The 15,850-nt window shown below is 46.7% G+C and overlaps 1 protein-coding gene across 1 annotated transcript in view; it reads left to right on the top strand.

The window, feature by feature from the left end:
- Positions 1–15,850, top strand: part of LOC147121895 (WD repeat-containing protein 47-like) — a 66,997-nt gene that overhangs the window by 18,352 nt on the left and 32,795 nt on the right. Inside the window, exons 6-9 of the mRNA XM_085982420.1 lie at positions 795–973; positions 1,234–1,488; positions 2,029–2,122; positions 6,266–6,423. Coding sequence (XP_085838546.1) covers positions 795–973; positions 1,234–1,488; positions 2,029–2,122; positions 6,266–6,423 — 686 coding nt within the window. The remainder of the gene's footprint in view (positions 1–794; positions 974–1,233; positions 1,489–2,028; positions 2,123–6,265; positions 6,424–15,850) is intronic.

The raw sequence follows: 15,850 nt of genomic DNA, 5'->3' as shown, positions 1-15,850 counted from the left end.
CTCCCAAAATAAACTGATCCTTAGGAATATGTATTTTTTTGAAAAAGGCCTACATATCAGAACAACACCGGATTAAAGGCATGAGGGTATTTTTGTTTTCATTTTCTCCATTTACCCTGAAATTGATGGCTTATGTTGGGTTACATTACATGAGCAGCGTTAAATCTCCAGTACCTCACCTGTAGGATACTTTACATGGGTAAATCCAGGTGATGAACGTTAGCAAGCTGTTTGGGGTCACCACAGCTGAGCCTGTTCCTATTGTGGACCAACATCCTCACATACACTTCTGTCAGGAATGGGAGGCTAAGGCCAATTGTGATGCCCTTGATGCTAACTCAACCCAGATCAGAGATTGTATTTGGGACCTTGCAGGGTTGCGTGGCTTAGTGCTATAACATACAGATCCACTTAGCCATGGGAGGATTTTTTTGGGACGTTTTGCCTGTGACTTTTCATTCCCCTTCAAAGGTTAAATAAATGAGTAGAGTCCATCTTTGTTGAAAGGAGTGGTTTGATGAGCCAAAGTACTTTTTCAGAGTCTATATCTTCTGATCATGCGTTATTACTGGACTGTTACCCAGAATGCACTTTGATGAAGTGGCATTCCCTTGTTATAAAATACAAGGCTACAAACTGAGTTTCTTGACAGAACAGCAGTACACAGTTCAGAACACTATGCACAAGATTCTGCTTGATTAGACTGAAATGTAAAACAAAGTTCGAATTATAATTTAAATAGGTTTTTAATAAATGCAAATAATTTATTCATGTAATTTTCTTTAACCTCTTAGCTGAGGGAATCTACAGATCAATTTCAAGAGTACTATCGACAACGAATGCGCTACCAACAGCACCTAGAGCAAAAGGAGCAACAAAGGCAACTGTACCAGCAGATGTTGCTAGAAGGAGGGGTCAATGAAGAAGATGGAGCAGGCCAGCAACAGAACCTCACAGAGCAGTTCCTTAGCAGGTCAGTTTCAGCTCTGGTACAAGCCCTGCCACACCCCACATTCTTTTTCTTCCCCTCCCAAAAATAATTCATGTTTCTTCACACAGTACAGTACTATTGTATCTTGTAACAAATGTGTTTCTAAGAATATTTTGTGAAAATGCAATTTAAACAGTTGGCATAAATATCTGAAATAAAATACAGTAGTAGAATTATTTTTTTAAATATCACTATTTGGTGAAGTTCATGGTATGATTTGGTTTTGTATTTTTTTTTTACAGATCAATGCAAAAGTTAGAAGAATTAAACATAGGAATGGATAACCTTAGCACTGAGGCGCAGTCTCCTAACCAACAGTGCAATGGGAACAAACCAAATGAACAAAATGGCTCTTCAGCCACAAATTTTTTAACACCACTTGAAGTCAATCAGCAGTGTTCAGGATTGTCTGAGGGCTTGAGCCACTGCACAAGTAAACCCAGCACAGGAAATGCATTCCCCTATTCTGAGGTGTCCTCATTATTTACCATGCAAAAGTAAGATGTGTATATATTTCAGCTAACCGTATCAATTCATGATTGGAAATTGTGCCATGTATTTAATTATTTTTGCTGAAAGTTTCCTTTTATACATATTTATGATGTATAAATAATTGAAATGTAGTGAAGCATTTCCACTTACTTTTTTCCACAGAAGATATTGTATTTCCTCCATTTAATCTACCATACACTGAACCAGCCCTTCTGAGGTAGTGTAAACTTAGCCCATTGCAAATCACATTAATGGGTTTTTTCTCCCAATCTCTGCTGAGATGTTGTCAAACCTAGAAAAATAGTAACATGATTGGTTTAATAAATGTTGCCATAGTTCTGAAAACAGAATAGTTACTATTGGAGTTCTAAACTGCACTCCAAACCATCTGACTTGATGCGTTGTCCCAACAGATTCACTGCTGTAAGTACTTGACAATTACCCTTAAAGTTAATTGCTCCGTGAACTTTTTTTTTAAACCGTACATTATCCTAAGCTATTAAAAAGGAACTCTGGTGTAACTATAGCTTTTTATTTTTACGTAGTGCTGATTCTTCGTCTGCATTAAAAGATCCTGCAATAAACCCATCAATAGTGGACAATGCCTCAGTCAGTGGAAATGGGACAAAGAATGAAGAGGTACAGTTTGCTTGTAAAGCTTTATTAATGTCAGAATTTGTTGGTGTGTGCTATGTATTCTGAGCTAACAAAGATTCTCACCAGCAGATTGTTAATGGAGGTATTTACTTGTTTGCTATTAATTTTATGTGTCTACCAATTTCCTTTATACTAATAGATCTCCCATAGCTTTGGAAAATATGATCAGCCTTCTGCCTCTCCTCGTGTTTTGCTGTTTCTCATTGTGTTTCTCTGGGTTCTGATTTGTGTCTCAGTCTTTTGTGTTTCTGTTTCTGTATATGTTCTCTTCTCTCTTTTCCTGTTTCTTTTCAGTTGGGAGGTCATGAGTGGCATTACGTGGTGGGAAAGGGAGTCATGGAAGTTTTTTTTTGATAATTCAATCTCTTTTTTGTTGTACCAAGAAGGAATTTAATAGCCATAGTCCACTTTTGGTTGCGTGATTATTTTTGAGATTGTTCCTTTTCTTTTTGAGCTCTTCTCGTTTGCTCTTGCATTGGTTGCTTGAAAGATTGACTGCTTGTTGCACTAGATCTGACCCAATTAAATTTGCACACTCTGATCAGATAATCAGATTTTCCATTTTTTAATTTTTAGTTGGTGTTAATTGATACTTGCTTATTCACTGTGGTTTGTGTGTATTGGTGATTGCAGTGCATTCCTGGCATGCTCACAGGCAGTAGCCAAGGCAGCCAGCCAGGTGGGAGAAGCTATAGCGAAAGCACAAGGAGCAGCAGATTGAGTTTGTGATCTCTGGAGAGCATTATGGCCAATTCTGATTGAAGGGCTACAAAAGTTTCTTCGAGAGGCAAATAAAATCTTTTAAATAATATTTCAGCAGATATTAATTTACTCACAACAGCAGCATCTATGGAGAAGAAGCTGTGATCATGTTGTACAGCTGGACCTAACTGTCTGACGGGGAGCTGTGACAGCTCATTGATCAGATTAACATGAGAAATCCTAATAAGAGTGCCACCTACAGGCCAGACAGGGAATTGTGACCGCTAACTGGATAATTTAACATTGTAAATCCCATTATAGATGTTTATACTTAACAGTTTTCAATGGAGTTTGACTCAAGACTTTTAATATATTATAGGTTGTCTATCTAACTCTGTATTTATCTATTATTAAATCTTTCCTGCAACTCTATGTTTGAACCCCTCCAATTAGGTTTCCGCCCCTGCCACAGTACTTAAACAACCCTTATCAAAGTCACAAATTACATCTTATGTGACTGACGGTGGTAAACTATCCTTCCTCAACTTTCTTGACCTGTCTGCAGCCTTTGACACGGTTGCCCACACCATCCTCCTCCAACGCCTCTCCTCTGTCATCCAGCTGGGTGGGACTGTCCTCGCCTGGTTCCATTCTTACCTATCTAATCATAGCCAGAGTAGCACCTGCAATGGCTTCTCTTCCTGCTCCCATACCATTACCTCTGGAGTTCCCAAAGGATCTATGCTTGGTTCCCTCCTATTTTTCATCTACATACTGCCCCTCAGTGACATCATCCAAAAACACATCAAGTTCTACATATACGCTGACGACATCCAGCTCTACCTCACCACCACTTCTCTCGACCCCTCCACTGTCTCTGATTTGTCACACTGCTTGACTGACATCCACTACTGGATGAGCAGAAATTTCCTCCCAACTAAATATAGGGAAGACCAAAGCTGTTGTCTTCAGTCCCCGCCACAAACTCCATTCCCTAACCACTGACTCTATTCCTCTCCCTGGCAACTCTCTGAGGCTGCACCAGACCATTCGCAATCTTGGTTTCATACTTGACCCCGAGATGAGCTTCCAACGACACATCCGTGCCATCACTAAGACCGCCTACTTCCACCTCTGTAACATTGCCCAACTTCGCCCTCCCTCAGCTCATCTGCTGCTGAAACCCACATCCGTGCCTTTGTTATCTCTAGACTTGACTATTCCAACCCACTCCTGGCCGGCCTCCCATTTTCCACCCTACATAAAGTTGAGCTCATCCAAAACTCTGCCCATATCCTAACTCGCATCAGGGTCCGGTCACCCATCACCCCTATGCTCGCTGACCTACATTGGCTCTTGGTCTGGCATCACCTCAAGTTTAAAATACTGATCCTTGTTCTCAAATCCCTCCATGGCCTCACCCCTCCTTATCTCTGTAACCTCCTCCGGTCCTAAATCCCTCCGAGATCTCTGTGCTCCACCAATTCTAGCCTTTTGTGCATCCCCAATTTTAATTGCTCCAGCATTGGTTGCCATGCCTTCAGCTCCCTAAGCTCTGGAATTCCCTCCCTAAACCTCTAAGCCTCTCTACCTCTCCTCCTTTAAGACGCTCCTTAAAACCTACCTCTTTGACCAAGCTTTTGGTCATCTGTCCTAATATCTCCTTATGTGGCTCAGTGTCAAATTTTATTTGATAACGATCCTGTGACACACCTTGGGACATTTTACTACATTAAAGGAACTATATAAATGCAAGTTGTTCTATATGACACACTTCTGGTGCACAAACCTTACTTTCTGTTGATGTGATTTTTAAGTAATGCTTTTAAATCAAAATTTATCATGGAAACTATCAAAATCAACATTTATAGTAGGCAACTGCTTACATAGGAATTCCCGTCATAATGCACTTGCAGACCTCACCACTACGTGATTTCTGTAGAACACCCCCACCAATACCCATTTTGCAATCCAGACACTGAGGTTTTGTTCATACAAATAAAAATTTGCCTTGTTGTACTGTAGTCTCTTTGGCTTCTGAGATAACCAAATTTTAAAGTTTCTTTCCTTTAGACTTTGTGCCTTTCTTGGACTCTCAGTTGGTCTTTTTGGTCTTGTGCCCTGCTTCCTCCAGTCCCACTGATATTACCCCCCCCCCCCCCCCTGCCCTGACCCTGTTTCCCCCCAACCCTCCACCCCACTCCCACCCCCCCGCCCCCAGCCCCAGCCTTCCTATGGCCCATTTTCGAACTATTCCATGCACCCTTCAGCCCTACAGGCCATTTTGGATATTTTACTGCACCAATGACCCTGCTCCCTTCCAGACCAGGACTTTTTTGTTCAGCCACACAGATCATGAATGGACTCTCGTGCTTCCTGTTTGAAGTGCCGGCCTTGCTCCCCTTCACCTCAGGTCTTTCTGTTTTTTCAGCTTTGTGCACCATTTTTGGACCTCCCCTGCTCATTCCATTTTTTTAGCCATTTTAGCTTAAGGGGCAGTAAACACACTTGGCAAAAGTACATGTTCTGGCCTGCAGTTGCTGTGGTGGTTAAAAATGCTTGGGCAGTGTGGCTGCACTTCTGATGATTGACCAACCAACTTAACTTGCTAACGGGATTCTTATGGGGTAGAACTGTCTCTGGGAATTGGAATTCCCTATCTGAAATGGTTATCCCAGCTATACAAACAGTGGGATGCTTACCAGTGTTCCATGCTGGTAAATTGTGTTGCTTTAGTTGGTTAAACTTTTTAAAATCTGTTTTTATGGGATGTGGGTGTCGCTGGCGAAGCCAGCATTTATTGCCCGTCCCTAATTGCCCTTGAGAAGGTGGTGGTGAGCTGCCTCCTTGAACCGCTGCAGTCTGCGTGGTGAAGGTACTCCCACAGTGCTGTTAGGGAGGGAGGTACAGCACAGAAACAGTCCAGGATTTTGACCCAGCGACTATGTAGGAACGGTGATATATTTCCAATTCAGGATGGTGTGTGACTTGGAAGGGAACTTGGTCAGTATCTCTGTGTACACTTGTCTCTTTCCAACCTACACCTAAGGTCTCTGGACTTGTGTAAGTGGGGTATCCTTATGTGGGGAGGGAGTGGGCTTCATGTCATGCAAACAAACTCTATTTGTGTGGTTTTCTCAGAAGCCTGGTGGTGGGCTTCCACATACCTCGGACATCTGGCTTGCTTAAAAAAAATTGAATTATGTAAGCACAAAATTGAAATACAGAAATTTGAGTTACATGTAAACCTTTTTGAGAACTGTGATAAGATTTCTGCATTTTTCAAAAGAGAATTTTGTGAATTAATTAGTCTGTTCTGAGTTTATTTTTTGATTCTATACGCATTAAAATATTTTTGCAGAATTCGTGTTTATTTTGGTAGCTCAAAAGCATTTAATTCATTGTTTTTTTTACATGCAATAGGATGATGGATCCAAAAAGCAGTTCATTGCCATTAATACCCTTGAAGATACCCAAGCCATAAGGGCAGTAGCATTCCATCCAAGCGGGACTCTCTATGCTGTTGGTTCAAATACCAAAACCTTACGAGTTTGTGCATACCCAGAGGTTATTGACCCAAGGTAATAATAGTTTCACAAATTATTTTTTTTTTTTTAAAGAAATATAACTGTCAAATTAACAAGTAATTGGGGTCCAACCTGTGTTTTTGTCAAATGTCTGATCAACTAGTGGCTATTCTGCTAGGGGGAAGGGGCAAGTAATGTCTCTTTTGGGGTTCTGCAGTACCCCAGAGCACTTTTGATTGATTAGGCAGCCTGGCATATTAATGAAGCCCTAAAGATACATCCGTCACAGGAATTCTTCCCACCTGGCCCCAGATAACCCTGCCAATCTGAATTGGTAAGGTGGTTCTGGCAATTGGAAAGTTTAATGTTGCTCTGTACTGGTAAACTGTGATTTTAGCTGGAGTGGGGCTAGAACCCCACAGTCTTCCGAGTTAGAATGTAGTGGGTTTAAGCCCAATCCAGGATTGACCACCTAATCTAGGTTTATACTCCGGTGCAATATAGAGTCCATTGTTGAAGGTGCTGTCTTTTACAGTAGATGATAAAGATTCTGTGTCCGTTTCTTCCTCAACCAACACAGCAGATTAACTGGTCATTTTACTTGTTTGTGGGACCTTGCTTTGTGTAAGTTGGCTGGTGTGTTCTCTTCATAATTGATTACACTTCAAAGAGTAACTCATTGACTGGGAAGCACTCTGAGGTCTCCTTAGGACTTGATAAAGCACTATATAAATGCAAGCCCCTTTCTTTCATCATAGAGCATTTTATTTTAAATATATTATCTTTATTTCATCAGATATATTCTGGTCTCTCTAGATGCTTTGAAATACCAGTTTTACATGCTTTAAGAAAAACCACACCCAGGTGATTGACTGCCTGATTCCATCTGCAATTTCCTCATACTTCGAGTTACTGGTTTTGACCATGCCACGGGGGAGGGGGAAAACTTTGAACAAAAAATGGATGCTGTCCCATATCGATGGAGATGAAATTAATGACCAAGCCCTTACAGCTGTGCTTATGAAGTTTGTAGCAACTTGTTGATTTAGTTACTGACAAAGCCAAGGTTTGGGGGCAGGCCACCTACTCATTCTCTGCAAGGAAACTGGAATTCTTCCCTCCTCTCAACCTTAGCCCCTCACTGGATCTTCAGGTGGTTAAAACCCAAGCTTGGGGGTCACCTAATTACTTTTTGATTTTACCTTATCAAATTTTCTATTTGGTTTTTCAATTTGAAAGAAACAGTACCTAACCAACCAGACATCCAGTGTTCGCATCAAGAACTCCCAGATCAGGTATAGCACAGCTAGATACAAGCAATGCTTCCTTGGTGCTGAAGAGCATCCCCTTTTGCACCAGTGTGGTCTATTTCATTTCCCACTCCAGACTTCCTGTGGTTTCAGGAATTACATTGCTGATTAGTGCTGAATCAAGGGCAGTGTTTTGCTGTAGGAACTGAATTCTGACTGCCGAGAATAATTTCACATAGGACCTTTACATTCATGAGACAGGAGACTTTTATCCCAGCAGTTTGGACTGAATTTGAACCCATTCCAGGGGATGAAATGCTAGTGTCTAACCCATGCACAACTCCGTTCCTTCGTACCGGGGGGGTTTAAACTAAAATGGCAGGGTGTTGGGAACCTGAGCAGGGAGATAGAGGAAAGGAAAACAGGGATAAAAGCAAAAGATAGGAAGGAGAAAAACAAAAGTGGCAGTCAGAGAAATCAACGGTTTCAATCAAACGTGGCCACAGTAAATAATAATTCTAATAGGTCTAAGAGCGTTAAAAAAACAAGCCTGAAGGCTTTGTGTCTTAATGCGAGGAGCATTTGTAATAAGGTGGATGAATTGGCTGCGCAAATAGAGGTAAATGAATATGATTTGGTTGGGATTACGGAAACGTGGCTCAAGGATGGCCAAGACTGGGAACTTAACATCCAGGGGTATTCGATATTCAGGAAAGATAGGCAAAAAGGAAAGGGAGGTGAGGTAGCATTACTGGTTAAAGAAGGGATTAATACAATTGTAATGAAGGATATTCGCTCTGATGATGTGGAATCTGTATGGGTAGAATTGAGAAATACTAAGGGGGAAAAAAACATTAGTGGGAGTGGTATATAGACCTCCAAACAGTAAGGCGGATGGCATTAAAAGGGAAATTAAAGAAGTGTGCAATAAGGGCACAGCAGTCATCATGGGTGACTTTAATCTACATATAGATTGGGCCAACCAAATTAGTAACAATACTGTGGAGGAGGAATTCCTGGAGTGTTTACGGGATGGTTTCCTGGACCAATATGTCGAGGAACCAACCAGAGATCAGGCCATCTTAGACTGGGTATTATGTAACGAGAAAGGATTAATTAGCAATCTTGTTGTACGCGGCCCCTTGGGTCGGAGCGATCATAATATGATCGAATTCTTCATTAAGATGGAGAATGAAGTAGCTGACTCAGAGACAAGGGTCCTCAATTTAAATAAAGGAAACTACGATGTTCTGAGGCGCGAGTTGGGTAGGATTGATTGGGGAATGGCACTCAAAGGGTTGACAGTGGATAGGCAATGGCAAACATTCAAAGACCAAATGGATGAGCTACAGAATTTGTTCATCCCAGTTTGGCATAAAAATAAAACAAAAAAGGTGACTCAACTGTGGCTAACGAGGGAAATTAGGGATAGCATAAGATCCAAGGAGAGGACAAATAAATTGGCTAGAAAAAGCAATAATCTTGAGGATTGGGAGCAGTTTAGGAGTCAACAAAGGAGGACAAAGAGATTAATTAAGAAAGGGAAAATAGAATATGAGAGTAAGCTAGCATGGAACATAAAAACTGACTGTAAAAGCTTTTATAGATATGTGAAGAGAAAAAGATTGGTGAAGTCAAGCGTAGGTCCCTTACAGTCAGAATCAGGGGAATTTATAATGGGAAACAAGGAAATGGCCGACCAACTAAATACATACTTTGGTTCTGTCTTCACAAAGGAGGACACAAATAACCTCTCGGAGATGCCGGGGAACATAGGGTCTGATGAAAGGGAGGAACTGAAAGAAATCAGTATTTGTAGGGAAATGGTGTTAGGAAAATTGATGGGACTGAAGGCCGATAAATCCCCAGGGCCTGATGGTCTACATCCCAGGGTACTTAAGGAAGTGGCCCTAGAGATAGTAGATGCATTGCTGGTCATCTTCCAGAACTTGATAGACTCTGGAACGGTACCCATGGATTGGAGGGTAGCTAATGTTACCCCACTATTCAAAAAAGTTGGTCGAGAAAAAGCGGGGAATTATAGACCGGTAAGCCTGACATTGGTAGTGGGGAAAATGCTAGAGTCCATTATAAAAGATGTAATAGCAGAGCACTTGGAAAGCAGTGACAGGATCGGACAAAGTCAACATGGATTTACAAAAGGTAAATCATGCTTGACTAATCTACTGGAATTTTTTGAGGATGTAACTGGTAAAATAGATAAGGGAGAACCAGTGGATGTGGTGTATTTGGACTTTCAGAAGGCTTTCGATAAGGTCCCACATAAGAGATTAGCGTGCAAAATTAAGGCACATGGGATTGGGGGCAAGGTATTGACTTGGATAGAGAACTGGTTGGCGGACAGAAAGCAAAGAGTTGGAATAAACGGGTCGTTTTCCGAGTGGCAGGCAATGACTAGTGGGGTACCGCAAGGATCGGTCCTAGGACCCCAGCTGTTCACAATATATATTAATGATCTGGACGAGGGAATTGGATGTAATATCTCCAAATTTGCAGACGACACAAAGCTGGGTGGGAGGGTAAGCTGTGAGGAGGATGTCGTGAAACTCCAGTACGATTTGGACAGGTTGGGTGATTGGGCAGAAACATGGCAAATGCACTATAATGTGGATAAATGTGAGGTTATCCACTTTGGTGGCAAAAACAGGAAGGCAGATTATTATTTGAATGGCAATAGATTGGGAGAAGGGGAAGTACAGAGAGACCTGGGTGTCATTGTGCACCAGTCGCTGAAGGTAAGCATGCAGGTGCAGCAGGCGGTTAAGAAGGCAAATGGTATGTTGGCCTTCGTAGCAAGAGGGTTCGAGTACAGGAACAAGGATGTCTTGCCACAGTTGTACAGGGCCTTGGTGAGACCGCACCTTGAGTATTGTGTGCAGTTTTGGTCACCTTACCTGAGGAAGGACATTCTTGCCATGGAGGGAGTGCAGCGAAGATTCACCAGGCTGATACCTGGGATGGCAGGAATGACAGGAGAGATTGTGTCGATTGGGCTTATACTCACTGGAGTTTAGAAGATTGAGAGAAGATCTCATCGAAACCTATAAAATTCTGTCAGGTCTGGACAAACTAGATGCAGGAAGGATGTTTCGGATGGCCGGGGAGTCCAGAACCAGGGGTCATAGTCTAAGGATAAGGGGTAAGCCATTTAGGACTGAAATGAGGAGGAATTTCTTCACCCAGAGAGTGGTGAACCTGTGGAATTCCCTGCCACAGAGGGCGGTGGAGGCCAGTTCATTAAATATATTCAAGAAAGAGTTGGATATATTTCTTGAGGCTAAAGGGATCAAGGGATATGGGGAGAAGGCAGGGACAGGGTACTGAATTTGGATGATCAGCCATGATCTCATTGAATGGTGGAGCAGGCTCGAAGGGCCGAATGGCCTACTCCTGCTCCTATCTTCTATGTTTCTATGTACCCCTTTTTGTGGAGGGCTGGTAACCTCACCATTGAATGTTTTTTTTTTGCTTTGGTAATGTTAAACTTCTTGCTGGTGTGGAGCTCCTTGAGTATGGTCTCCCTCTCTGCGAGGCTGCTCCAGTGATGCCAATTATGGGAAACATCCCAGAGCAACTAAACAGCTGGGACTATATCTATGAGGCTTGCTCCAGAGTCACCTGAGTCCAGGAAATCTTGATTCCCTCGCAGTACTTTGATCTAGAGCAGTGTAAGTAAATGCAACTTTCCTGTGACTACCTATGTAGTTCCTGACTCAGGAGGTTCGTTATCTTATGCAATCCAGCAATTTCAGCGACATTTGCAACTTTTGTTCAAGCCTGTATTCATCTGAAAAGTTTTAAGTGAGGAACAACTTTATTCAGGTTCCAACCAGTAATACCGAAGACCAACATGGTGTGTATCATTATAGTGCGGAAAGCCATTTTAGGTGTATGGATTTCTCAATCTTAAATGTAAATCTGAACAATTTCTGTCAAACAACTTGCTCATTGTTGGCTGACTACATACAAAATGACACAACATCTGGCCTCTAATCCACTAATGTGATTAAAATATAATCTATATATAGTGTGGCGGAGACCACATCGGGACAATAACACAATTCACTATGTATAGCCAATGTTATATATACGTACTTGGTTGGGTTATCGGGGCAGGGTCCCTTTAAGAGCGTCGGTAGCGTGATGACGTTATGTGTCGGTAGCGTGATGACGTCCTAGCCCTGCAACGAGGCTGAGACCCTCAGTCCTCATGGAGAGTGAATAAAGTAACACGCGTTTTGCCTTTGCTGCAACAAAAGTCTCAGAGCCTGTTGATTTCTAGCAACTCCAACATTGGTGACCCCGCTGCTCTTTTGGACGATTCCAAAGACCTCATCCGAAAAGGCGACTAACGCCGTTTCCATCAAATTACCCGAGTTTTGGGAACGACAGGCTGCCGCTTGGTTCGCCCAGGCCGAGGCTCAATTTGCACTCCGGGACATCACCGCGGACGACACGAGGTACTACTACTTCGTCTCTGCTCTCGGCAGCTCCACCGCGGCCAGAGTCGTGAGCCTGCTCGAGAACCCCCCGGAGCTCAACAAATTCGAAACGCTGAAAACGCACCTCTTAGAAACTTTTGGACTCACCAAAGCCGAGCGCGCACGCTGGCTTCTCTTTCTACCCGGGCTTGGCGACTCCAAGCCCTCGGAGCTGATGGACCACATGCTGGCCCTCCTGGGCACACACAGGCCGTGCTTCCTCTTCAAGGAACTGTTCCTTCAACAGCTGCCAGATCAGGTACGGTCGGCTTTAGCCAACTCTTCCAGTACCGATTTCCGCGACCTGACCAAGGAGGCCGACAAATTTTTCTCCGCCGGGCAACAGTACTGCGCGGCCACGCGGAGCCCTGTCCCCACCGATACAGCCCAACGGCGGCAGCCCCCAAACCTCTGCTTCTACCACGTGCAGTTTGGCCCCAAGGCCAGGAAGTGCCGGCCCCCGTGCAGTTTTCCCGTGTCGAAACAAACAAAAGACCACTCGTCGGCTGCTATGGCTGTCGGCCGTTCAGGCAGTTTGTTATTTATTACGGACACCAACTCCGGACGTTGTTTTCTTTGCGACACGGGTGCCCAGGTGAGCGTCCTGCACGCGTCAACCATAGACATGCAAGGGGGGAACCATGGCCCCGTCCTCGACGCCGCCAACGGCAGTTCCATCCGCACCTTCGGGAAACGGAGCGTGGCGCTTTGTTTTGGCGGGCAGCGGTTCACCTGGACTGTGTCACGGCAAAAGTGTCCACCCCCCCTTCTCGGCGCTGACTTCCTCTGCGCCAATGGCCTTTTGGTGGACGTCAAGAACCGACATCTCGTCAACGCTGAGATTTTCAGCTCGCTCCTGTGTTCCCTCAGCGGATCCAGCATGACGAAGTTGTCCAGCACACTCTCGGCCTCCGACGAGTTTTCCCGCCTCCTCGCCGAGTTCCCGGACCTTACGAAGCCCACGTTCTCGTCCGCCGCCACCAAACACGGGGTAGAACACCACATCTCGACCACCGGTCCGCCCGTCTACGCCCGCGCTCGGCACCTCGATCCGCCATCGCTAAAGCCGAGTTCGACACCATGGAGCGCCTCGACACCATCCGCTGGTCGAACATTCCGTGGGTCTCACCCCTCCACATCGCTCCGAAACCAGGCGGCGGGTGGCGCCCGTGTGGCGATTACCGGCGCCTCAACGACGCTACGACCCCCGACCGCTACCCGATTCCACACATCCAGGACTTTTCCGCCCGCCTGGCCGGGAAAGTGGTATTCTCGAAAGTGGACCTCATCCGGGGTTACCACCAGGTCCCTGTCTGGCCGCAGGACGTCCCGAAAACTGCGGTGATCACCCCGTTCGGGCTGTTCGAATTCCTCCGCATGCCATTCAGCCTCAAAAACGCCGCCCAGGCTTTTCAACACCTAATGGATACCGTGTTATGGGACCTGACATTCCTGTTCGTATACCTGGACGACATCCTCATCGCCAGCACCTCCAGGACGGAGCATGTGTCGCACCTTCAGACTCTCTTCCAACACCTCAGCCAGCACGGCCTAATCGTCAACCCAGCCAAATGCCAGTTCGGGCTGTCCTCGATCGACTTTCTCGGGCACCGCATCACAAAGGACGGGGCGGTGCCACTGCCATTGAAAGTGGAGGCCGTGATGGACTTCCCGCGACCCCTCACCGTGAAGGCCCTGCAGGGGTTTTTGGGCATGGTGAACTTTTACCATTGCTTCGTCCCCCCGAGCAGCCCAGCTTATGCGGCCCCTTTATGAGGCCCTCAAAGGCAAGCCCGACAAGCTCGCCGTCGACTGGTCCGAGGAGATGGCCAATTCTTTCACGGACACGAAAAGGGCCCTGGCTAATGCGACCATGCTGGCGCATCCGTTACCTGATGCGCCAATCGCTCTCACCACCGACGCCTTGGATTATGCGGTCGGCGCCATCCACGAACAGTGGGTCAACGGCACTTGGCAGCCGCTCGCCGCCTTCAGCCGGCAGCTCTGCCCCAACGAGCGGAAGTATAGCACCTTCGATCGTGAGCTTCTCGGCCTCTACCTTGCCGTCCGACACTTCCGTTTCCTACTGGAGGCTCGCCCGTTCACAGCGTTCGTGGACCACAAACCGTTGACCTTCGCCATGGCCAAAGCTTCCGAGCCGTGGTCGGCCCGTCAGCAACGCCAGCTGGCCGTCATCTCAGACTTCACAACGGACATCCAGCATGTGGCTGGGAAAGACAACCCCGTCGCCGACTGTCTCTCCCGAGCCGTCGCCAGTGCCGTACACCCCGGCATCGACTACACCCGCATGGCGGCCGACCAGGCCTACAGGATGGCGGTCACGGGCCTTCAACTAGCGGACATCGCGTTCGACAATGCCGGCACCACACTCCTGTGCGACGTCTCCGTTGGGCAGCCACGCCCCGTCGTGCCCGACAGGTGGAGACGGCAAGTTTTTGACGCCGTCCATAATCTTTCCCACCCGGGCAGGAAACCGTCAGAGGCTGGTGGCGGCTAAGTTCGTCTGGCACGGGCTCAGGAAAGACGTTCGCGACTGGGCCAGCACCTGCGTGGTATGCCAACGCTCGAAAGTGCATCGCAATACTAAGGCCCCGTTGGCGCCTTTCGCGGTGCCCGAGAGGCGGTTCGACCATGTTAACGTGGACCTGGTGGGGCCCCTGCCGCCCTACCGCGGGTTCACCCACCTCCTCACAATGGTCGAAAGAACCACCCGATGGCCGGAAGCCGTCCCGCTGTCTTCAACGACGTCTGCTGATGTGGCTCGGGCGTTCATCAGCACTTCGGTCGCCTGGTTCGGCGCCCCATCTGACATTTCCTCCGACCGGGGACCCCATTCATGTCTGAGTTCTGGTACGCTGTCGCCCGAGGCCTCGGGTTGAGACTCCACCGCACCACAGCATACCACCCTCAGGCTAACGGACTGTGCGAAGGGTTTCATCACTCCATGAAGGCCGCGCTCCGGGCCAGCCTCCGGGACGACGGTTGGATCGACAGACTCCCGTGGGTCATGCTGAGACTCCGGATCGCCCCCAAGGAGGACCTCCAGTCCTCGTCCGCCGAGCTCGTCTATGGACAGCCACTGCGGGTTCCCGGGGATTTTGTCCCCAACGCAACGGAACCTTGGTCCACAGCCCGTCAGCGGTCCAATCTTCTGGACAACGCCAAGGTTTTCGCGCCAGTGCCCACGTCGCAGCACGGCCTCCCGCAGTCCCACGTTCTGCTCGGCCTTCGTGCGGCGGAGTACGTTTTCGTCCGCCACGACGCCCACCGGGGATCTCTTCAGCCACCCTACGATGGACCATTGCGCGTCCTGGAAACCGGGGACAAGACCGTCATAGTGGATGTCGGCGGTACGCCGGACTGCATTTCCGTGGACCGTCTTAAGCCGGCCCACCTGGATCTGGACCGACCCGTTGAGTTGGCACAGTCCCCGAGGCGGGGCCGACCTCCGGTTTCTGCACCCTCAGTCCACCACCGAGCGCCCGAGGTCCCTCCGACGAACCCCCCCGGTCCCCGCCCCGGAATTGAGGAGCCGTTCCGACTGTGTGATCCGGCCCCCCCAACGACTGACATTGCCAGTGCTAGTGAATTCTGGGGGGACGTATGTGGCGGAGACCACATAGGGACAATAACACAATTCACTATGTATAGCCAATGTTGTTATATGTACGTACTTGGTTGAGTTATCGGGGCAGGGTCCCTTTAAGA

This window comes from Somniosus microcephalus, chromosome 3 (assembly GCF_052327205.1).
Source record: "Somniosus microcephalus isolate GS21.2 chromosome 3, FLI_Smic_1.0, whole genome shotgun sequence".
Lineage (NCBI taxonomy): Eukaryota > Metazoa > Chordata > Chondrichthyes > Squaliformes > Somniosidae > Somniosus > Somniosus microcephalus.
This window is presented reverse-complemented; position numbering and strand designations above follow the sequence as displayed.